At 44.7% G+C, this 25,052-nt stretch overlaps 1 protein-coding gene across 1 annotated transcript; it reads right to left on the reverse strand.

Annotated features, from left to right (window-relative positions):
• Positions 1-762: 762 nt before the first annotated feature.
• On the reverse strand, positions 763-24,848 carry FBXO32 (F-box protein 32). The gene is made up of 9 exons (XM_064154241.1): positions 24,632-24,848; positions 21,695-21,807; positions 19,951-20,000; positions 19,221-19,313; positions 12,279-12,372; positions 11,267-11,451; positions 7,583-7,765; positions 6,508-6,651; positions 763-5,840 (listed from the first exon to the last, which is right to left on the reverse strand). The coding sequence occupies exons 1-9, from the start codon at positions 24,745-24,747 to the stop codon at positions 5,751-5,753; spliced, it is 1,068 nt and encodes a 355-aa protein (XP_064010311.1). The 5' UTR covers positions 24,748-24,848; the 3' UTR covers positions 763-5,750.
• Positions 24,849-25,052: the final 204 nt, after the last annotated feature.

Consider the following 25,052-nt stretch of genomic DNA (forward strand, 5'->3'; position numbering starts at 1 on the left):
TTAAAGAAAGCTTCAAGCAAGAAATGTCTTACCCACAGCTTTCTCACCCCCTCATTTAAAAGGCTCAAGCAATCTTCTAGACTGTCCTATGGTTACAGAGACTTCTCTAGGGGTAAAACTTCCCATAGACTTAAGTCTTTTTGTAGTTATGCTGTGCCTTTGGAAAACACTCAAGCATACCTTGTCAGTGAAAACTGGATTAAAACAAAGCATCTCCAGTTGGTGCTTATTTCCATATCTAGCACTAACTAGTCAATCCTGGCTTTACCACAGCAATTTCTGTTTCAAACCAAGACCCTGAAATTGTCTTTTCAACTGCTTTTCCCCAATTCACTGGAAGTCCCTTCAGCAGGCTTCCACTTGCACTCCCTCTGATGAGTTTTGACTTACCAGATGCAATTGTAAGTGAACAATAAAAATCAAAGTCATTTGTATAACATGTCCAGGAAAAAAACCCACATTTTAGTAAGCCACAAGTTGGAATTGAACCGATCAGACCAGTGTGAGCACTGGTTCTCTCTTCTGGGGCAGCAATCACACCTGTGCTTTGGGAGTAGTTCATATTCACAAGCTCCACAGGAGCCCTGTTTTTGCTCCTTTCACCTCGTTTCCCTTCAAGATACCATGAAGCAAAAGCTCTGTCTGGTATATCCTGCTGCCACAACTACCTGAGTTCCAGATGTTCCTGCAGGAGAGTCCTGGCTTCCAACCACCAGAAGCTCAAAGGTAAGATCAACTCAGAAGCAATGAGACAACAAACTCTTTGGTTCACATTGTTTGAACATTTATTGCAATTCAGTGTCAAAATGCTTTACAAAAATACATGACTGTCTGCACAGAACAGCTCTAAAAATCAGAGTTGAACATGCAAGGGTAGAAGAAAAAAATAAAAGTGTGCAAATTTATAATGGAAGGAGTTTAACCACACAATATTAAACAGAAGTCTTATTATATATGGTTGCCTTTCACTTCATCTCTAGTTACAGCTTTAAGAAAACAAAAAAAAAAGAACACACGCTCTCTTACATGTAAGTAAATAGTTATAATCACTGTAAATTAATTCCTAAAGATGAGCCCATTTGCCATCTCAATTGAAAATGTTCTCTTGCTAGCAGACCTGTTAGCATTCTGTGCAGTCCACTATGGCTAAAGAAATAGAGGTTCCACCCAGGAAGGGCAGGAACACTTGGACAGTGGAGGGGGAAAATCTCTGGTGTTCAGTAGAAGCTGCATGCAGCAAGGCTTTGTTCACCCTAGGGCCAGATCTGCAGACCAAATTTACTACCAACAAAAAATATCACTGAAGGAAGACATGGGATAAAAATTGGGCACCAGTAAAGAGCCACTACCCAACAGCCATATGCTGACAGCTGTGTGGATGGTTGTCCACATCCTCAGAGCCTTTAGCAAGCATCATTATGAACAATGATTTGATGAAAGTAGCACAAGCAGAACACCAGAGCCCCAAACCTTGCAAGAGGACATCTTTATCAGTCTGATCAGCCATCAGCTCCACAGGGTCTATGTTTCTGCAAACAGGCCAGCTAGGAAGAGTGGCATTTTAATTTAAAGCTATGTCTTTTTGGCAAGATGCTGATCTATGGGAAGCTGTGCAACAGGTTTGCAAGAATAACCGCAGAGGATAATGCTGGTTTGCTGTATCGAGCAGGAGACAATGTCTGATTTATTATCTACATAGCAGAATTTGAAGTGTTCCTGCTCTAAATCAAATTCTAACTATTGAGAAATTTTCTGGGCAGGGAAAGCTGCTTTAGTACCTGCATATGTTCTAGAAGGTAACAGCTTTGTAAGAGTAATTTAAGTCAAACAGAAATGAGACCACAAAGCATTTCAATACCTGAGGGCAAAGGAAAATAGTAAAACTGATATTCCCATATACAGAAAGTGGCAGGGTGCAATTAAATGTTCACATACTAAGCACTATCATCAGAGCAAAATAAGTTTTCCTAATCACTTTACAAAATAAAAGGATCTAGAAAATCCTACAAATAAAAAAAGAAACCCAAACAATGTAAGAGGAGGTGCACTCATTTTATGACCAAACTCTACCATATCATAATCAGTACAAACAGCTTTAAGGTATGTACAGCTGAAATGACGCCTCTTCAAGTGGCCATCATATTAAAATGAATTCCAAATACTTGCCTCTTCTACAAAGCTGGAACATCTCTGGGGTATCTTCCTTCCTAAGCCTCTTCCCGTGCATGGCTCTATTTTTTCCTCTCCACAGTACCACATTCTACACTGTTGCACTAGTTAACACATCTTCTGAAGATATTGAGACTTCTCTGGTTATGCTGGCAGGAGAAACTCCCCAAGAGAAGAAAGCCCTTTCCTAGTGTAAGAACTGATGCACATCTAATGAGAATGCATCAGCCAAGTGGAAGATGCAATATTTGAAAAGAACATTCCATTTCCAGAACAATCAAGAGTCTGCCTTCCCAACAGCTTTGTTACAACTGTCTTAAGACAGAGGTCTTTTTTGCATGAGAAGTCTTAAACCACTCTGCCTGGAAGCCCCTGTTACCACTGTCAGTTTTGTTACTCTGCCATCCTCTGCCAAACTGATGCATCACTAAAATACCAATCTCTTTGTAAATGGTTAGACTAATGTACTCGGATGCAGCAACACTTAGCTTTAAATACAAGAGCACTGAACTCACAATGTCTCATCTCCATGTACCAGCCACTTGAGAAACAAGGAGTCTCCCAAAAGAGATCAAGGTCTTTCTTGACAGTTACTGTGGCAGGAGGGTAATGACTGAGGCAGTAACTGAATGACTCTTACTCAGTTTCTTTTAAATTTAGCCTATTTTGTTCTTCACCAGGACAGTTGTTTGGTTTTCTGGTCTGGATACTGACAACAATATCTCAGGACCTCACATGAGCAAGTGAAGTGCCCATATGTATTAATAAATCATCTTCAGCACTTTGATCCTTTAAGATTACACAGTGCTAAAAACCACCAACTGAAGTCAGCTTTACAAACAGGAGCCTCAGCTGCACATTGTTTGTTGTCAGCATGACTCATGGTCTCTGAGCAAAAGACAAATGCAAGACCAGTGAAAGGCTGATGGAGGCACTGGCTGGAGCTGAGATTCCTGAACTGCAGCTAAAAGCTGGGATTTTGTCTTGCTGTGCAGGGAATGCACTAGGCCAGAGTCAAACCTGAATTTAAAATTCACCCAGTGTCACAATCTCACAGTGGATAAGTGACACCTGGTAAGCACAGACTCAGACTAGGCAGAACTCCCTAGCATTTCATACCAAAATACTCATGCCTCCCCATCACAATGGGTTGGTTCACTACAGGAACCAAAGGCAAGACTATGAAACACACCAGCCCCAAGTCAGAGCTAAAAACAGGCATCAGAAGATACCAAGAGGAACAGGTCTTCTCACCACTAGAAAAAAAGAGCTATAATACCCAAATACAGCACCAATGCTTCACTCTCTTCACTTGCAGGCATCTGTCCTTCATGTCCTCATTCACCAAATCAGATTTCAGCCTCACCTACCCCCTGCCAGTGTAGGAACAGCAGCAAACTGGCCTCCTTCACTCACAAACATCCCCCCTAGACAAGCATAAATACATTTTTCCAAGGTAACAGCTTTTAAATCACTTTCAGTTGGCATGAATATTATCAGGCAGCACATGCTTTCTGCCAGGAGTCAAACTGATGGATGAGGCATCCACACCAAGATAAAGCTCCCTATCCCACGTTATTTTCTCTTCCTCTCTGGACAGTGCCAAGCTCTGGGCCATGGCTAATGGTGGCACAGGCTCACAGAGCTCTCTGGAAGAGTAAAAGCTTGCATTTGCTGTTGGAAGGCATAAAGGCATTTCTTGTCAGCATTTTCCTGGTTTTCCTACTCCCTCCCCACTGTTCCATCTAGAGGCAGCTTTTTTTCCCTTTGTGTCTCTTCCATGAGTATGCAAAATGATTTAGTTTGCAAAAATGCAAATACTGTCAATTGTTTAAAAATATAAACAGCTGCAAAGAGTGTTGAAAGTCAGTTATAAAAACTTATAAAAGGAACAGAATATTTATCAAAAATTAACTCAAGTAGTTCTTCCTGAATTGTCCTGAGTACTCCTCTTCCTCAATTCTTTGTAGATAGTCACACACAACCCACTAAACATCTGCCCTTCAGAGGTATCCTGTTTAATCACCTGCAGAGAGAGTGCTATACACAAGAACCTACCAGCAAATGGCAAGAAACTTTCCACTGCAGGTTTTCAAATTATTGTACATAAACTGGATTCTTCCAGCTCCACTGTAGGGAAAAGTTAAGCATTGTATGTAGAGGAGACAGTGAGCCAGGTTACAGTCACAGTGTAGTTATCTTGGCCACTCACTCTACAGGACTAAAAATTTAGATCCAAGCTAGCGTTAGAAGCTCAGCACTGGAAGCAGAAGGGACTAGACTGGGTCCTAGCCACAGGCAGAGAGAAATAACTAAATATGTCAAGTGCCATGTCAGAAATCTCTTGCTTATGCCAGTCCCAACTGCTGTTTTTAGTAAACCAAGGACCCATTTCTTCATGCTGTCTCACTTGCCACCCTAAGATCCAGTAATCTGAAATTAAACATGATACCAATCTGCTAGCAAATAAAAACCGCACGCATCATTCCACCGGACTCAATGGCCCACATCTCCCTGTATTTTATCAGCTCCAAGATGACTGAATTCACTTGACAGCAGTAGGAATACAGAGCAGTGTAGATGTTGGAAATCACAAAGAACCAGATGCTAACCTCGCTTGGTATTTCAACCAGTGCAAGTAACCTAGTGGAGTTGAGACAAATTTACATTGTGAGATTCAATCCAGTCTTTTATTTCTCTATCATAGAACTTTCTCCCTTTGAAATAATCTTTATCCTTGTGGCTTCCATTTTCCCTTTTGCTAAAGTCTTTCATAAACCCAAGAAATCAAGAGGATGGAGTGAAGTCTTAGGTATTTATATGGTGCCTATCATCTAGGCAATTCAAGCACTGAGTAGAGCAAGAAAACTAATGTAAAGAGGTAAGCATTAATACAAAAAAAGATGCTTACTGTCACAAACATCTCCCTTTAAATCATTGTACAAAATACAAAATTTCACACTGTACACCAGATTTTTGTTTGCAAGGTACTCAATCTATCAGAGGTAGAAAGTGGTAGCTTGCGATTCTCTCTCGCAAGTAGGCTGGAGTTCTATCCTAACTACTTCAGAATGTGCCCATTTGAAAACCAGAAGTCTTATTAAACTTGTCACAGGGATTTTTTTTTCTTTTCATAAATATTTTAAAATGTTGTATTTATAAATATGTAGGCTAAATAAAACCAGATGGAGACACAGCTCAACAGTCCTAGCCTCATATTGCTCTCTTATTAGAGACAAACCAAAAGAGTTCTTAAATGGTTATGGGACAAATGATTTTTTAACTTCTAAAAGTAAAATTAAAAAAGAATGGGGTTTTTTTTGCCCTGTATCTTGTACTCTGATCATAAAAAAGGGACTCTGTACAACGTGCTGCATTTATACACCAGTTCTATGGAAGTCTGTATTCCTTAAGTGCCGTGCATCAGTGAGCGATTTCACCTTCCATCTCCAAGATCCTCTTGTTCCTTGACTCAGGAGCTTCAAACAGACATGAATATTTACACTATTTACAGATGGAGTGTCCAAGCTCAGTGGCATAAAGTGTCCTGTAAGAATCGCACAAGCTGCCGTGACCAGAGTTCAGAACCTGAACAAGTTGATAAAGTCTTGCGGCGAAAGGGAGGTGGAGCAAGTCTCCGGGTTGTTGGCTGTGCAAGGGTGATCAGTACCCTGGGAAAGAAGAAAACAACTCCATTTAGAGAGACTGCAGACAGGGTGCCAGAGTATCAGCCAGCTTCGCGCTGTGCCTCTGCCAGACATACCAATTGTAAATAAAGCAGAGCCCAGAATAATATTTCTACTCTGGTCAATGCAGACAGATCAGAGCTCAGCTTTATGTTTTAGGGGCTACTGGCAAGTCATGGGAAACAAAGCCAGCAATGATCCAGTTCATTCTTTTTCCCTCATCTGAGGGAAGACAGGCTGGAACCTACCCCCAGCTACATGAGTTAAAACTCCATGGACATGCTTTGCATATCACCATGGTGGCCAGCAGATTCTTGTCCTGAGCCATTTTGCAGCCATCAGCTTTTATTCCAGCTAATCCTGCAGTCAAGAACTCCATCTCCATGTAGTGGGTAGAAAGGAGGAGCTAGCAGTACTAAGATGAATTATTGTAAGCAGCCTACAGCATGCCCTCTTTCCCTCTAGCTTTGATGGATGTTACTCTTGCTCAGTGTGAAGATGAGATCTCTGACGCACAGACAGAAATGTAGAGGGAGGATCAAGATGCAGGAAAACGCTAGGTTACCTAGGCAAAGGAACTGCAGTACTCTAAACCAAATGGGTGCCCTGTAGCTCTGCATCCAATTGAGTTTTTTCCACCAGCACATCATACCTTCCAGGAGAGAATGTGGCAGTGCCTGCACAGCTGCAGTGTGTCACCATACTGCTCCTTCCGTGGGTAACACCTTATGAGCTTGAAATACATCTTCTTCCAATCCAGCTGCCCCTTGTCTGATAAGATTAGCCGTTTGCGAATCTTAAGAGAAACAAAATAAGATCATAATTGTAGCTTTATTTTTTCTTTCCATCTCTTGTTCTTCTCCCTCACAAAACTATCATCCTTGCCAGGCCCATAACAGTTCCTTTGTATCACTAAGAAAGCTCCTGCTCTAAATATCCAGCTATAACCTGCTTCCTGATGACAAAAGCCTCACCCAAAATTATGGTAAGAGTCTGTCTTCATTTCATGGCCATTACTGTATGAAAGCCTCAAACCATGGGAGCTGTTTTACATTGTTGGCCACTGTGGCTGGCCAATGGGACATCAAGTACAATGGCATGGAAGTTTCAGAAGTAGTTTGCTTCTTCATTGAATCCTAAGAGTCAGCAATTTGTCACACGAGCTTGAAACACTTAAGGGCTCATTAGCTGCAGAGATTGGATTTGAGTTCACTTGTTAACAGAAAGAGCCTCCCCACAGTCACTTCCAAAGTCAGAGCAAGCAAATAAAGCAAAGTCAAAGAAATCTGGCATGTGGTCCCCAAAGTGCAGAGATTCACCCATAAGCAGGCCAATTTTTGTTTAAGATGTGAAGACCTTGGATGATTACCAGCTTGCTAAGGGCCAAGGGTGTTTACACAGGTACAATCCACATACTGTCCTGTCAGTCACAAGCCAGCCCAGCTGATTTCTTGCTCTAAAGGGCATTAGAGTACAACTCATTGCTCATGGACCACATCCACAGAGATTCTTTGCAAGGGTCCTATTTCACGAATCATTGCTGTGGCATGCAAAAATCTACATATATCATCTTCACAACCATTCTCATGCCAGCCTGTATTAATCAGCTTGCAGCACAGACCTCAGATTTAAGGCACAGTCAAGTAAGAGTGTGTCCTGCTCACGTGTGCTCAGTTGCTAGTGGGGTACAAAAAGCAGCTGATGGCAGCTTGCATCTCTCCTTATACCTGTCTGTCTGTGAAGTGGTACTGGCACAGTTTCTTCCACAGCAGCCGGTCTTCACTGAGCACTTGCAGATCAGGAGCTACCTGACCGAGGCTAACCAAGTCCCTCCCATCACTCAGTCGCTGCATGATGTTCAATTGCAAACACAATGGCAGGTCTGTGAAAGTGGTTCCTTTGAAAGCAGGCTAGAAGAAAGAAAAAAAAAATATTGAGCTCACAAGAAGCCAAAACCAAGCAATTCCTGCTTGCAGGACAGTTACTGCTTTTAAAGCATTGTTCTTCACAGACAATATAAGCAGCAGCTCCCTCTTCTGAATAAGGAAGCATTTTACATACAGACATTTGACCTTCTGCCCAAACCCAGTCTGAGATAGCCACAAGGAAGGGGATATGCATTTGTATCACAGTAGTTAAAAGCAGCCCAAGCTTTTTTTCTCCCCTCTTTTGTTCATCCCACATCCATCTCAGTCATGAGACTGTTTCCAGAAGCACCACCAGCAGCTTTCGCTACATCAAGATATTAGTTAGATTGTGATATCAGTAATTAACGACCCAAAAGTCTCTCCACCACAAGGAATGCTGGCATAACTTCTCAAGTTCAGCCTCCCACTACACATACTGCTGGGAAACTCATGCTCGTCTGACATATTTTAGTTCTGTCATCACAGGATCCTGCTGTAACCACAGCACCGCCTGGCCTGATGAGTACCCACAGCACTGTTTTTCCCAGGTCACCGCTAAATTCTTCTCTGTGAAGGACTTACCCCTTTCCCACCAGCTGCAGCCACGTTTAGTCACATAAAAACACCCCCACCCCAACACCTTTGCCTGATCTACACAGAGTTCAGGACTGTTTTGCAGGTCCACACAGCCACACAGCTATAGGACAAATTGACTATGATAAATCTGAAGGTCCTGCACTCAGGGAAAATCCAAGACACACACAGGAGCATGGCAGCAGAAAGGACCACAGCTCAGGCTCCAGCTGCTCCAAAAACAGCCCCAGCCTTATTAAGGCAAACAGCAGCTTTTAGGATTGGGTCCCAATGAAGAAACAATGTTAGGTGGATGTGCCAAGTTTCTCATTTACCCTGCACAGAGATGCTGCTATTTTAAGTCAGTCACAGCACCCCCCTCACAATTGGCAGTGCTATTAACTGTTTCAAACAAGAAGCACGTGGACTGCCATCAGAGAAACACTGCATGAGGCTGCTTTTAATCATATGGTCCCATTTCCAGCCATCCCATCACATGTGGCACTCCAGGCACAAGTATGCCTGCACATGAACAGCCCACACCTTCCCTTCGCTGCCCCAGTGGCCTGCCTGTTTGGACTATGTACTGTGTGGTACCAGCAAGGACTACAACATTTCAACCAAAGCATTGTTTTTTGCCATCTTTATGTGCAAGGCAGGCCTGAAACAATCCCTTCAGGAGGGGTGAACCACCTCTACCATCTGCAGAGGTTATTTCTTCCCATGACAGCTTTAAGACTGCACACAGTTAAGTTCTAAGTGTACTTCCTGGTTACACTGAAGTGCTTCGTTGACAGAAGCCACAAGCCCAGCCACAACATCTCTGCCCATCAGTGCAAAGGTCACATTTTGGGGTGGGAACAATGCACCGCAGCCTTAGATGTCCTGTTGATTTCTTGCTAGCATGTCTTCTGCTTTCTCCTACACTCCCTCTCCATACAAGCTTTGCTAGCTCAGAGGCTTTTGGGTCAACCTCCCACCCCCCAAGCTGATGCTTATGTCTTATTTCTGAAGGAGCCAGTGTGACTCAAGCAAATCCCTGCATGTTTTCTGAGTCAGTGCCAAAGACTTATCTGCTACTTCTTTTCCCTCAGTACTCTTTTCCAGGACTTTTCAAACATTACTTTTTTTGGAGAAAGAACAGACTAGATCAGAGCAGATCAGTATGTTGTCACTTTCTGGGCAGAGCTGTCTTTTTTGTAAGCAGCTCTAGCACATAAGATTTTTATGTTTAAAATAATTTGCAAAAATTAACAGACAACAAACAAAAAGTTCAGGTCTTGGCTGTTGCAAGACATTCCTGCCCTCTAGAAACAGCATACTGTAAGCAACTGGCTGCAAAGAGCTGAGCTTGTTCTTCCTTCTTCTAAACTCAGCTGGGTTTGTTCTATCTTGGTTTGAAGTCATCTTCAGTGGTGTGAATATTTTTTTTGCAAGTTTAACCTCCATTTCCTTTATTTTAGGAAAACCTATATGCAAGTATGAGTAAATGGCAGTTCTGTTTGTAAACAGCATTCTGATATCCTTTTGTCTGAATAGGCTGAGTTTTTAAATGCTTGTCTGTATTTTGAATCCTTAAAGTAGAGAAAAAGAATCCATCTTGTACTGGTGAGTGGAGCAGCAGGAGGTATGTCCTGACCTGTGGTGCACTCAAGGGAGCAGATGCCTGGGTGGCGATGACCCTTGCAGTGCCTAAAGATAAAGCAGTTCCCCAGCCGGAAGATCTGCTGTGTACCAGGAGTCACCCCACAGCTGAGCTAGTCCTTCCTTTGCAAGGCAAAGACCTCTGCAGACCATCCCAAGAACTGGACACAAGGAAGGACAGCAGAGGTGGGGCAGAGACCACCAGAGACCAGCACTACTGCTTTTGCAGCTTCTCAAAGTCCCTGGGATTTCCCAGAGTTCATTTCCTGCATCCTGATGCCTCTGTTATTCTAAGTAAGGGACTGGAAATTGACTCCTGGTGTTCTCAGAGTACACATACATGTAAAATGAAGAAAGGCAGCCCTTTGCAAATGTCTCTTGTTGTCCCACCAGGGAAAAAGGTGCTTTATATATTCCCTCAGGCCATGTTTTTGTCTGCTTAACTGGGAACTTCACAGTCCAGTTCACTGCAAAAAAGTCCAAAGGGCACATCAATAGAACATCACTGGCAGAAAAGCTTTAGCATTTCTGTGAAGTATCCATTGAAGGTGAAAAGTCTCTACAGTCCTGGGCAACTCGTTATACATGTCCCTACTTGAGCAGAAGGGGTGGACCAGATGACCTCCAGAGGTCTTTTCCAACCTCCACCCTCCTGTAATTTTGTGAAGTGAAGCAAGTTCAGATTTGGTTCCCATGCAAAACCAGATTAGGAAATTAATTAACTAATACATCTTCCCCATCTCCATACACACTTAAAAACCAGATGTTGTGAAAGCATGACTCATCTGGCTGGAACAGGAAGGTCCAGACTACTGGAAGAATCCTTTGTATTTTCAGCCAGGAGCCATGAAGTTATGCAGCTATTTGGAAATTTGCATTTAATTTACAGATTAAACAAATCAAAAAGCCCTCAACTATCTGAAACAACTTTTGAAGGCAATTTTGTAATTTAAGAAAGATCAAATTGATTCTTCATACTGAGGCCGTGCCTCTGAAGACTTTCAAGAGTGTGGTTTCCTACCCAGAACTGCTTGCACAGCACTTCATGACCATTAAGGAATCAAACTACAGTGTGACCAGTAATTACGAGCACAATCTTGGATTGTGTCCTACATCCTGGATGCATTTCTACTTATGTCCCTTAATTCAGTTATTTTCAAGAGCTCCAAGTCCTTCCCCAGCACTCTGGGCTTGCTCTGGGGAATAGAGGGACGCAGTTGCCCAAATGTCCTGCTACATAAGGTTTCAAAGGACACATCACTTTCTCCTTTCAGGATTTCTGCTTACCCTGGTGATCTGAATGTTGTTCAGCTGCTGCTGCCAGTGGAGAATACTCTCCATCCGGTGCACCCACATGTTGATGTTTCCAACCAAGACAGACTTGCCAACCCGCTGAACTAAGGTGCAGAGGGACGTATAGAGGGTCTGCAGCAATTCCCGTATTAACCTGATGTTCTGCTGATCTTCAAGGACTTTGGAAGAACACAAAGAGTTAAACACTGGATTTACCCAGCCCCTTTCTGAATCTACATGTTTAAGCAAATCAAGTTATCTCTTATAACCTCACAAGCCAAGAAAGCCAGCCTGTGCTTCTCCTTGGAGGAATGCACTTAAACGTTAGCCAGGCACAGCAGGTTATGCAGCAGATGGAAAAAGATCCTCCCAGGATAAGCAGATGAGATATCTACCCTCTGCAGCACTTCACATTTCCAGCTGTTGGCAGCCAGCCAGTTTTCCCCTGCAATGTGCAAGAGGTGCACCTCTTCACCATCCACCCCAGATGTGTGGAAAGACAGCACACGATCAACTTTTTCACTGTGCATACACACACACTAATAGGGTGCTCTTAATTTCGAGGCTTCGGCCAGAGCTAAAGCATCAGGCAGAGAAGTGCCACATCTCAACCACAGCTCAGTCCCTCCAGGAGGCGAAGACAGCCCTTGAGCTTCCCTTTCCTTTAGAGCAGTAGGAGCACTTGATGACAGGGCAGTAGCAGGGACTGCAGATGTGCCAGGTTGGGGGCAGAAGCAGCCAACTTCAGCAGTCAGAAATAGGACTCAGTAGGATGCAAAAGAGGTGGCAGCAAGGACAGCTGGAGATACCTACAAGAATCCAGACATTTCTTCCCACTCCACCCCCTCCTTCACTAAGAGAAAGTGGAACTGCACTATAGAAGTAAGTAGCAGTTCCCCTCTTCGTTTGCACTGCATTGCCTGACTATTCTTGAGGACGTGGTTTACACAGCACACCAGATGAAATCAGACTCCTCCTCCTCCCCCTCACTGTTTCCGTTTCTTACCTTTTTGTACCACTTTTTCCAAAATATTCATGTAGTTTTTCTGGGCAATGCCACTCAGTGACGTCAGCTGCGACTTTGCTATCAGCTCCAACAGCTGTGGATAAAAATAGAAGTTGCAAGCCTTAGAGCACAGAGATACCTTTCTAATCTTGACACGTGGTCACATGACATAGCAAAACAGTCCAGAGACTTGTTTGCTGCTTGCAAAGTAAAGGCCGACAGAGCACAGCATGCAAAGAGGGAGAAGAGCAGAGACCAAATAATTAAACCCACATTAAAAGAGGTGGGGGGGGAAGAAAATGGCATTCTAATGCTTTGGGAAGGGGAGGGGGGGCAAAAGTATGTCATGGTTTGGAGATGCACTAAAACCACAGAGCAGTACTCAGACTGACAACTTCTATTCACACCAAGGGAACAATGAACAGCCAACATTACTGTCCTTCACTGGGGTATAAACAAGCAGTGTCAGAAGGGAACACCAGCAAATGCCTGTTTGGATGGGGACATTATTGATGGAACGTTAATGAGAATCAGACTCCACAATTTACGTCAAACTCCTGGGTTGCATGGGTTTTGTCAGAGCATTGTCACCACAACTGAAAGGTTAAGCACTATATTAAAAACAAACCCTCCCCCCAACTCCTATTTCCCCCAGGGTTTCCTCCCCTGTTCAGCTCTTACAGCTGCAGCACCAAACCACCTTTCCCGGTTTGTCCTGTTTATTTGTTAACCTCCTCTAATGGAAAGCTCACTTTTGCTTTCCACTGGGATTTGCTTCCCATCACTAATCTCCTGAAGCATGTACAAGCTGAATGCTGAAGTTGGGCTGCACTTGCTAGAAGAAGCATTTCCCACAGGGAAGATGCCCTTTCCTTCCCAGCTCTCTATCAGCACAAGAACACTTGTGGAACTTTCCTATGGATCACACTCTGCAGAACATACGGCCTGTGATCTTCCAGGCCTTCTTCCCTTCCCCCAGCATTACATAAATACAGACTGTCCACGTGTCAGTCCATTTGTTTTGAATGTACATAGCCTTCTCTTTTAATTTAGAAAGGAAAGTGAAAACCTTTTATGCTACAAATCAATCAGCACATTACCACATGACTGGCTTATTAATCCTTTATCACCTGTAGCTACAGTACCCCATCACTGGCACTGCAGAGCACCAGAGAAGGTGCAGCTACTTGTGTCAAGTAGCTAAGATGGCTTTTTGACAAGACTTGATCAGTCATGAGCTGAACTGTTTGCTCTGCTGTAAGAATGACAAGCATGTATCCAAAGTCACCAGCAGTATGCCATGAAGCAAGGAGCTCAGGGAGAGCTGTTACTGCAGTCATTCTCTCACTTGGCTTGTCTGGGGTGCTGCCATGTGACTGCAAGCTAGGAGCAGTGAAGTCACCTAGAGTGACCAACCCCTTCTCCTGTTTAACATCCAGGCCAGCACTATCAATCAAATGGCTCTGAGTTTACATTCTATCTTGCAGTTCGCATGACCAGAAGAAAACAAGATGAAGAAAGACCTGTGCTAACTCCTGTGAAGGGCTGGCTGCCTGATTTCTCAGCTCTCTTCGGGGAAAGAAGAGACGCAGGAGAGTTGGGCAATATTTGGTGCACAGGCATCAATGGATCTTCTTGCTGTATCAGCCAAACTGAAATCATTATAACTACTCAAAACCAAGGCAATTTGCAAGATTTGGGAAGTTTTGTAATAGTGGTTTGAGTTTTAATACTGGAGGAATAAATAATAATAAAAAAAAAATCAGTTTCCCAAAGTGGTCTCTAATACTCTTACACTGAACTATTCAGCCTTCAGACCTCCGACTATACAGTCACTGACATGCTAAGCTCCATCTGTACATTAGCCACACACTCAGATGAGCTCTTCTGCACATAAACAACTGCTGTCTCCAGACTGCAGCATTTAGAAACTGGCACAGAGACAGCTTCCTCCAGGCCTGGTGTTAGCACCCAGTGATAAGCACCATGTAATGCAACACCTTAAGAGCTAGATGCCAGGGCCGTTCTTTCAGAAGCACAAGAATAAAATTTCAGTTCCTTAAAGAACATGAAATCAGTACAAAATTAACTTCCAAAGGAACAGATGCAAATTTGCCTTATCTGTGTTTACGTTCAGTGAACCAGCTCAGATGCATTACCTCTCTGCCCCTGCAGCAATAAACACAGGATGAAATCCCATATGAAAACTATGTTGTGAATACTTCTAGGACTACTCCACTTCCCAGGGAACACTGACCTCCAAAAGACATTTTTTTAGTCTTCTGTGCTCATACAATACACAAAACCCAGGTAAGCAATACAGTTCATTCACTTATGTCCCACATGCTCCAGTGCTTTAAGGATCTTCTAGTGCTGACACAGCCCTAGCAGAGTAAGGTCTCAGTTAATGGACTACCAAATTGGTGTCTACAGCACTGTTGCAATCAAAAATCAAATGTTGCCACCTGCATAAAGCAAACTGAAACCAGACCGATGAATTCAGATGAACAGTGAGTGGGGTGAAAAGGCTGGAGAACTGCAAGTGTGTGTCATGATGCAATCGTATTAAGTCCAGGCCATGTTCAAGTGAGAGGGACAGATGGCAGGAAAGAGTGCACAGGGAAAGGTTAAGAGCAATTTCAAAAGGTCCAGTTTTCCAAAACAGTGTTTGCATTACAGCCAATTTTGACTAGAGTTGGGAATTCTGCAACACTTCCAAAAGACAGGGTGTTGCTCCCAATTCACTCCAAATCCTTAGAAGTTGAAAAAGCTGACCTGGTAGCTTCCCTAGAAATTCTTTCCTGCCACCTCACCCCCATTTCATTTCCTCTCAGAGGTCTGCCAGAGCCACAGAGAAAAGGCAAGCGAAGCAACAGGTTATTCTAGAGTCTCTGCAAAGCTGGCAGGAGGCAGCATCTTCCATAGCAAGGCAATAACTCGCTCACTTCCTGACAAGTGTGGTGGAGCTTCTGCTCAAATCCCACTAACAGCTAATTTGAAGTGGCTGGTGCTAGGGCAGAGCAGGTCTTCCTCCCATAAGCACAAGGGGAAAAATAACCCAAACAGTGCCATGTGGCAGGGAACAAAGGTTCCTGCTTCAGGGCTGTGAAAGCAGCCACAGATGCATTGCTTAGAGCTGTGCCAGCACTTCTGACACCACCTCAGTTCAACAGATGTGCAGGCAACCCATACCCCAAATAACATGACAGCTAGAGGTTTGCAACACAGAGACAAAACCACTTCTCAGTAGGCCTGCTGCACCAAACAGGAGGTTGTAACCTTGCCTCAGAAAGGGAAATGCTTTGTAGTGATTAAAATCACAAATGGTGATCTACTGAAGCATACATCCCCTAAACATGCTATAACTGAGCCAAACTACACCCTGGGGGGATCCATAAGCTCCTCACATCTGGACTTCTTAGAGATGTATTCCAATGAAAAACTCCTCCAGACTCTCCTTGCTCTCTCAGACCTTCACTTGGTGGCTGAAATATCACATGGGCTTTTGGCTGGGAGGCAGAACAAGGGCAAGGGAAGTTAAAATGATTTACAGCACAGGTGCTGACAGATCTCCGTGAGACAGCATCAAACTGATGTTCTTTCACCACAGCATAAATCCAGGACTCTGAGCCAACTGTTACAAAAACTTAAATTTAAGAAACTACTTTAGCAGGCTGCACACTATCTAGATCATGTTGTTCCAGAAGAGATGTGCCTATGCAGCTTAACCTGACCTAAACCCTCATGATGAGAAACAGTGCCTTCCCTTCAGACATTACCATACAACAAATCTTACTGAAAGAAGCAAAACCTCACTGTCATCTGATCAGTACTCCTAAAGGAGAACCCACAACTTCTGGACTGCAGGCACTTTTGGCTCTGCTCATACTTATAATTACAGAACACCTCCAGCTTTGTAAGTCAGTAAGACCAGAGAAACCAGGGATGCTTCAAGAGCCTCTTTTTCCCCAGACTAAGCAAGTCCAGTTCCTACAGCCACTTCCCTCAGAACTCTCCTTTAGACTCTCCACCAGCTTTCACTGCTCCTTGTACACACTTCAGCAAAATCAGGGAAAAGTTTCTTCCCTGAAAGCAAGCATTGGAACAAGGCTGCCCAGGGAAGCAGTTCCATCATCATCCCTGGAGGTACATAAAAGATGTATAGGTGTGACACAGCTTAGTGATAGACTTGGCAGTGCTAGGCTAATGGTTAAACTTCATCATCATAAAGTTCTTTTCCAACCCAAATGATTCTATGATTTGGATCCTCTGGATCAATCACACACTTCCATACTAGCTCTAAAAGAAGACATTGTCCTGCAACATGTAGGCAGATGCTACAGTTTAAAAGATCAGCAGGGACCATGCCATGGCAGCAATACCCACATTAAGCACTATCAGCAGTCTGTCAAAACAAGACTGACATTGAAGGAAAATTTCTTCTGCCTCAGTTACATGAGCTCACTGGCAACAACTGATTGTATTTGCCCATGAAAAATACCTGCCAAGCTTCTTGCAGCTCATTTCCACCTTACTTGAAGAAGGTGCCCATTTTATCACTGCACCATGAGAAATATGAAGAACTTAGTTTGGGGGTATCTTAAGGAGGAAGCATTTCTGTGCAAGAGCAAAATGAAATCAGCACTGAAAACACTGTAGTACTTATGTTCAGAGAACTGGAGCAAAGAATGCTTTGAGAAAGGCAAGATGTTCAGCCTGGAAGCCCATTTTTGCTATCAGTAGTGACGTAGCTTATTCCTCTACAGGGCAAGTTTGGGTATAGCCAGCAGAACCCCAGGCCTCTAGTGGTTTCTCTTTCTTGCCCTACAGACATTCCCAAATTCTGGCTTAGGCTTCAACTCTAAATTTCTCTCCTTGGAAAGCATTTGTCTGACGAACTAAGTAGTGTGACATTAATCAGATACCCCAAGCAAGGGGTGGAACTAGAGAGAACAAGGAGAGGGAGGGAGGGAAGGGAAAAATGTTTTGCCTGCCAACGTTCAGGCATTTTCCATGTGATAGATTGCTCATCTGTGTGCCCTAGGAGGACTGCAATTTGCAAAGGATCATAAACAAGATCCACATCTAGGCAGCTTTTCATGGGTAAAACTGGCACTTAAGGCATTTTATGAGCTATTATGCACCAGAGACTTTTGGCTGACACAAGCCTCTCACTTTAAGAAGTCAGATTTACATTTGATCCATGGTACCAATTTTTAATACTTTCTTTAAACTGACAAACTATAAGTCAGCCTCAGTGAGAAAGCTTCAGACTTCTTAGTAGTGCTGTATCCTTAAAGCTACTAGGGGAAAAACTACTCTGAAAAGCTCAAATGAGGCAATTTGTAGAAACAAGGACACATCCTGGCTTCCATACACAACAATGTTATCTGGTATTCACAGAACATTTGGGATGCTTCTAAGATCTTATGGGAAAGGGGGGGAAAAGGTCAGCCTGAGCCTCCTCACCCTACCACACCAGCTTCACAGAAATGCAAGTCAGCTCTTCATAAAATTAAACAGGATTTCTGCCCAATCATTACAGTTCCCTGTGAGAAAGCCACCACACAGGGCTAAGCAGAAGCACACCACACAGCACAACCTGTGCTTTCAGTTTAAAACTGAAATTCTTTGTGGTCATAAGACAGAAAGTCTGCCAAAGGGATCTCTCGAGCAGCAAATGCAAGTTTTCTTTTTCTGCTTTATAGCTGACTAAAGGGTTTATAGCCTTGACACGAACTGTTCCTTCCATGGTAATTCCCATAAAGATGACATATCTGTGTACACATATTCTGTATCAGAAGACATCAAGTACCTGAGTGCTGGTGATCAGTACAAGCAGCAAAACAAATTGCCTTCTCAGCATCCCCAGTCCCCTGAAGTGGGACACCCAAGTGATTGCCAGTGCCCTTCCTGCATAGCAGGTGAGGAATAACTGCCAATGTCTGTACCCTTCAAGGCGACAGAGGTTTTCACAACCAAGGTGAACTTGCTCAGATCATTTCTTCCTTAGACACTTTTCATGACATTTGACTCTGCAAAGAGAAAGCAATACCAATGCTGCCTGCTCCAGAAACTAAAACCTGAACAGCTGGTGCCTTGCTAGTGATCAACTGCTGATGAGATGTAAAAAGGAGCTGTTTATAAACAGTCTCAAGTTAATAACAGATTTTAAGCTTATTGAATTCCAAACCTTGATAAGCATTCTGAAATCTGAGATCATGCATGTGCAGCCCTCAGGACAGTAGCTCCTCCAGCCACTATCACCCCTCTTGGCTACCCAGAACCAAAAGACAAACTGTGATACATCATGCAAAACCCAGAGCATGAGGAACTTGGTCTTGCTGACTCCTTCCTATCAACTAACGGCATCAGGACTACAACACTTTTACCTACTGAAACTGCTGCCAGACATAGGATTAAGAGCAACCATAATCCTCAACAGTGAAGATCAATGCCTCCAAGAGGTTCAGCCCATCCTTTCATCCCCAAAACAAACTGCTCCCTCAAATCCCTTCAAAGGAGACAAAGCTCCACAGTCCTTGTGGAGCTGCAGCCTTCTGTGAAAAGAGGTCTCCACTGCTCTATGGGCCCTGCAGACAGCCCATGCTCCTTTCAGGGCTACAGGAGTCATATTTAGAAGCCTGAGAACTCAGGAGTTGGAAGCTAAGTTTTCTGAGTTTCAGAAATTAATTTCAGAACTGAAGAGTAGGAATGCTAGGCTAAGGACAGCCCATTGCCTACATTACTGACACCTCCCTCCATTTTAACAAATCAAAAGGAAGTTTTGGGCACCCATCCACAACTTCTGTCAATTACATCATGTAGCAAAGCCTAACACCCCCACTTGCATGCTTGGCCCTCTCTCCACCACCCAGTTGGTGCCAGGTTCAAAGCCTACATTACCAATCACAGCAAAAATAAACCCTGCCAATCACTCACCCTCACAACATAGTTGAATCTCCTGGAGTCCAGGATAGCACTGGAGAAGTCAAGTCGGTTGAAGGCTTCTCCCAAGGTGCAGTAACCATGGCGCTGAGAAAAGAAACAGTCTGGGTTATGTTTTGGCAGACACGAATCTAGACAGCACCAGAAAGGCATGACCCAGGTCACCTCAATTTAGCAAGCTAATGGGTACAAACCATGGGACCAGCTCACAGACAGAGGAGGGAGGCCTGTCTCCCACAGACCTGCACTTGATGTCAGGAACGGGCATGGCCTAATGTAGACTGTGGTCACTTCCCAAGAATGACCCAAGCTCTGCTCGCAAGTCACACATTCTCGGGCTTCAACATATAGTGCAAGTTCAGAGGGGTCCCATAGGGACACTTCTCTCCATGAGCTCAAGTCACTGTGATGAATTCCAATGATTTTCCATGTTAGGACTGTACTGGGTGAAAGCCAAGAACACTATTATGGCTTGGTCTGCAAATGGCTGTGGTTTTTCACTGAGCGAAGCAAACAAGTCATATTTTAAACACATGTACAAAGCACTGTACAGCAAGCTCTGGTTTCCTGATTGGGGCTTAAAATCATTACTGAAATTCCAACCACAAGCCAGATCTCCCACTTATCTCTTAAGAGCTTCTGCTGATTTATATCAGCACAGAATCTTCCACCACTTGGGAAAGAACAGCAGAAAAGGGAACAAAGAGCCTATGGAGCCACTCACCTCTTTTGTGCTCCCCTTGTGAACATAGATCCACTTCTCCTGATGGAAATCTGTTTGGACAAAGACATTTTGCTTAGCTCATTTTCCACCTTGCAGAGGGCTGGATCTCTGGTCTCAGCATTCACTGCCCTTTTAGCACAAATGAAATTATTTTGTGTTTGCACCACTGCACTTGCAATCAAAACTAGCAATCGGATGAGCTTTTTTTTTGGTACTGCTTCACTTGAGACTGGTTCTGAGCATGAAAAAGGGCTTTTGTTTCAGTGATAATGCTAGAGACTATAAATTTTTAATCTCTCAGCTACAGATATACCATAGCACCTCCTCTTTGGTCAGAAACAATGTGTGGCTGACAGCCAGGCTTTGTTATTGATTTTATTAACTATTCATTACCTTGGTTCAAGGCTTAGGACTGAATGTCAAATCTGGAGTTGAGTGAAAGTGTCATGAGACACCAGACATGTGGGAGAGCTTCTAGCAGCAAGACCAGGCTCAGAGGATCATGATTGTGCTCACAGATAACTTGCTAAAAAATTAAAACCTACTTGGGACCAAAATTTTCATATTTCTAATTGCTTCTCTCTACTCAAAAATGAGAGTTGTCCCATCCACTCTCCAAAACAGCTTCCCTGTACCCACATGCTGCTAATTCTATCTGTGTAAGACCATTTCTGCAAGTAGTTGCTGCTCAATCCTCCTCCCAATCCCATTCTCAAATGGCCTTTTGACCCTGCTTCCATTCACTGGCAATTAAACAGCTAGCATTAAGAAAATTCTCCCCAACCTGATAAGACTCCTTTCCTGAAAGGAAATATTGTGCTCCTGAGTCTTTTTCCACCAAAGAATGAAGGAATATATAGTCCTGCCTGGTACTGTGAGTCCAAGGACAAACCCAGTCTCAGTTACAGTCATGCAGCTCTTGTATCAGGACCTTCTAAAATAGTAGGTCACAGCAGAATCCAGCCAAAATCTGTCATGGTAACATCTGTTTGTTCAGAGAATCAAAGGCACTGAGGGGCCAACTTCTGGCATCAGTTTCCAAAATCCTGGGGGATGCACAATGAGCTAATAGTAGTGTGGGAATTGTAACTCATTTCCTCTGTGTATGTTTACATTTGTAGCTTTCTAACTCCAGTACCTATCTTGCGATCAGACCGATGCAGACCTTGCTGTCCCTGCAGGCTCCCCAGGGTCCTCCCATAATACACCATCTGAGACCTCAGCTGCTCACTGTGTACAGCAAGATTTCAAGCCTTCCATTGTCTAGAGTGAGCTGAAATCTAGTTTCATTTTTCTTTTCATGCACTCCACGCACAGAGATAGGATCAAAGCACACATTCAGGCTTGTAGCCTCCAGTAATGTAGATTAGTGCTCAACATGCATATGGAAGGAAGAATAAATTTAGCCCGTTGTGCACAAAGAAGTCCACAGGGAAAAAAAAACACCCTGGAACTGGTTCACTTGAATGTACCATAGGAAAAAATTACCCTCCTTATGACAAACACAAATGACAAGAATTTGAACACCACAAGCACATCTTCTCAGAGCAAGGATTACTAACAGGAGCATAAATCTTCATGTTAAGCTGTAACCAAGTTCTCTACTCAGGTCAAACATGGGCGCAAAGCCCTTTAAGACACTGTGGAAGACTCTTCATGCATTGTGCAAGAACCGTAGATATGAAGCATTTCCCATTCCCCTGCAGAACTTTTAGTTAAGAAAAAGCCCAAAAAGACATCTTACATTGGATCTTGGCTTTGTTATTCAGCAGGTCTTTTTTTCTCTTCTTGGCAGCAACATCATAGTTCAGGCTGTTGAAGAGATTCTCTTTGTTGTGATCATCCTTCTTACGAAAGCTGTGAATGACAAAGCAAGGATTCTGTTTATTTTTGCAGTCTGAAGAAGAGTTTCCTGCAAGGAGAACAAACACACAGGTGTTCATTGCGAGCTCCAAAGCTGCCTCCTTGCAGGCTGCTCTTGAGAAGTCCACACACTATTTTTGCATCTACTAGTATTTTTAAATGAGCATCTGGTGCCTCTCTCCTGTGCTAGCTAAGATACCCGTAACTGACACAAGCAGGTAATCCAGATCACAGCACTAGGACACTGCTGGGCAGAATTCTTTTCTTCCCTTTATGCTGTTTTAAAGTAACACCATACCCTCCTACTGTGGGTGGTTGATTCCTCTAAGCCAGTCAGTCTCCTATGGGAAGAGATATTTAGCCATTTGAGAGCACATATATATGCATTCAGTATTAACACAAGAATCCCCATAAAACATTTTTTTCCAAGCTTACTGGAAAACCTCAGCTGAGGATCAGACTTGGCTGGTAGTTTTCCAAACCTCACATATTAGTGACTATACAAATTATAACAGCTAGGATCTCTTGTCCAAGAGTGCCCATCTTCTGCTTTTTCTGCCATACACTGTGTTATTAGTGAAGGGAGCTATAACCCATTATTTTCTTGGAGGGCAACTACAGACTATCTAAAAAAAATGCTATGCATCAACATTTCCACATTCTGTAGACCTGCAAATCAGCAGATACGGGAAGTAATGTGAAACTGAGACGTCCCTGGGCAGCCACAGACCTGCTGTGCAGATCCCCGAGGGTGGCAGAAGACAGCACCCATCAGGAGCTCTTCGACTCCTCTGCACACAGCATGCTGCTCAGAATTGCAAGGATGCCTTGAAGGTGCTGGTGGAAAGACTGGCAAAGCTTCTGGGAGAACAACACCCCCACTGCTTCTGCAGCTTGCAAGGGATGGGAGATGGCTACCTCCATAAATTCAAAGGTTTTCACGCACATCAAAGCACATCTCAGCTGCGGTGGCTGGGACACTCCATGAGCCCTGGCAGGCACTGAAACATGCTGCTGCTTGTAGCACTGGGCAAGCTTCCTCTGCAACAGCCACAAAGACTCTTATGCAGCCAGGCTGCTTCCTCTATAGACACGGTAGTTACACTAAGTAGTCTCAAAAAAACCCCACTAGCACCACACCGACTCACACCTCTGATGGCTATTGAGCACAGGTTCCTGCAAAGGAATGAAAGTGGCAAGACAAGGCTCCTTGTTTCCACCCTTTGTGGTCTGCTAGCACAACACACACAGAAGTCAAGTGACCAAGTCAGAGTTTCAGCCCTGTGAAGGGACCCAGATGGATGTTCTGATTTGGCACCTGCACATGGTCCCAGTAGTGCAGGAAACACCACTCTGCTTCTGAGATACCAAAATCTGAGATCAGAGTACAAAGCAGTTTTGAAATGTTCAGGCTTGTATATTAGCAGTCACATAAAATCAGTAACTTACTGGGTTAACAGGCTCCACGCAGGGGCAGAATCCAAGCCCAAGAGGCCAGGACAGATCTGCTTTAAATCTTGCATATCAACAGCACACCCTTGACTGTTGACTTCCTACTGAACGACTGTGTAATCTGAAACCTTCATAACAGCAACAGATGAATTCCAGTATGGGAGGCAGAATATTCCCCTGTTCATGTACTGGCAGGTTTCCACACAGTTCTCCAAGGCATCTTGACAGGTTGAACAGTTGGGTGGGTATCAGGACATGGCACTCCAAGGACATCAGCCTGGGGCCAGTATGAAACATCCTTACTTTTTAATGGGAAAAGGATGTATAAATGCATGCCAAACCAAGTGTTCCAAATCACACTGTCACTAGCCTTAAGTTTTTCTACCTACTTACAAACCAGATGCTTTGGATGCTAAACTTCAGGGCTTTTTTTACAGCTTGCATGAAAGACAGCAAGAGACTGAGACCTCATATCTAAAAAAAACCCTCCACAATAACATCTCGGCAATGGTTCACATTGAATCCAGTTTGCTCCAAATCTGTTTGTAATGGACTTCCCTAACCCATCCCTCGCTCAGGTCCTAGCAAGTCCAAATCTGACAGCACCTCTGCAAGAAAAGTCCTGTTTTGACATAAGCAATCTAGGCAAAGACCATTACACCCAGGCTGCTGCAAAGGCTTCCTGTGCACACACCTCCACCATGGTGCTTCACCATCTTGGGGTTTTGTTGATGTTTTGCAGCCTGATTAGTCAAGCAGCACGTAATCAACATTATTCATGGCCTAATAGAGATTTATGTCTTCAGACACATCACCTCCATCCCGAAAGCCTGGAAGTCCTAGGATGGGATGTTACGAGAGGATACACATCCCTCGGCGACGCTTCCCAGGGGCACATCACCCTATCACTGGGATAGACACTGCTTACACCTTTCCTTCGCTTTTCCACCCCATCCCGCAGCCGTACTGCCGGCCCAGCCGCCCAGGGAGCAACTGAGAGCTCCGTGCCCAGGCGTCCCGGGACTCCGCAGAGGCCGAGGGACTTTCGGGTTCACGCCATGCCGCGGATAAAGTCGCCGAGTCCTTCCGCTAGCAAGCGCCGCCACCTCAGAGACGCTAAGGCTCGGAGCTACCAGCAGGCCCGCACAGCGAGGCCCCCACCACCGACAGCGGAGCAGAGCCGCCCCTGCGCCCCGGCTCAGCTCGCCCTCAGCCCAGGGGTGAAGGAAGCGCTAAAGCCATTCTTAGCGCCGCTCACCCTCCGTCGCGACACCGCGACCGCACCGCGGCGCCCCCTAGCGGTATGGCTGGCGTAAGGGGCCTGGTGGGAGGGCGGCCGGGGCCGAGTTGCCGTCACTGCCGGTACCTGCTGATATCGCCCACGTAGCCGCCGCTCTTCTCATCAAGGAACCGCGTCCAGCCGTCTGCCGTCTTTACCCAGCTCTGCCCAGGAGAGCGCCAGTCCTGCCCCAAGAACGGCATGGCGGCAGGACGGATCGGGACCAAAACCGGGAGCGGGACGGAAACTAGGAGCAGCGGCCAGACCAGAGCCTGTAGCGGAACAAACTAAGCCGACGGGACGCACGCAGGCTGCGCTGCAGGCAGGGCGCCGCTCCGCGCTATTTATGAGGCGGCGGGGGGCGGTGTGTTGCCGGAAGCACGGCGCTAGCCCCGCCCCGCCCGCCGCACGTGGCGGTGTTTATCGGCGCCGCTCCGCCCTCCGCCAGCGGCCCGGAGCGGGGCCGGGCCAAGGCAGCGGGGCTGAGCCCAGGGGTCGGGGCGGGACG

The sequence above is a fragment of the Pogoniulus pusillus genome, chromosome 14, assembly GCF_015220805.1.
Source record: "Pogoniulus pusillus isolate bPogPus1 chromosome 14, bPogPus1.pri, whole genome shotgun sequence".
Lineage (NCBI taxonomy): Eukaryota > Metazoa > Chordata > Aves > Piciformes > Lybiidae > Pogoniulus > Pogoniulus pusillus.

Excerpts from the sequence above, each read along its gene's own strand:
- FBXO32 (XM_064154241.1), bottom strand. The coding sequence starts at position 24,747 with ATGCCGTTCTTGGGGCAGGACTGGCGCTCTCCTGGGCAGAGCTGGGTA. Across the intron at positions 20,001-21,694 it reads TAACAAAGCCAAGATCCAAT|ATTTCCATCAGGAGAAGTGG; the intron begins GTAAGATGTCTT and ends TTGTCCAAACAG. Across the intron at positions 7,766-11,266 it reads ACAACATTCAGATCACCAGG|CCTGCTTTCAAAGGAACCAC; the intron begins GTAAGCAGAAAT and ends TCTTTCTTCTAG.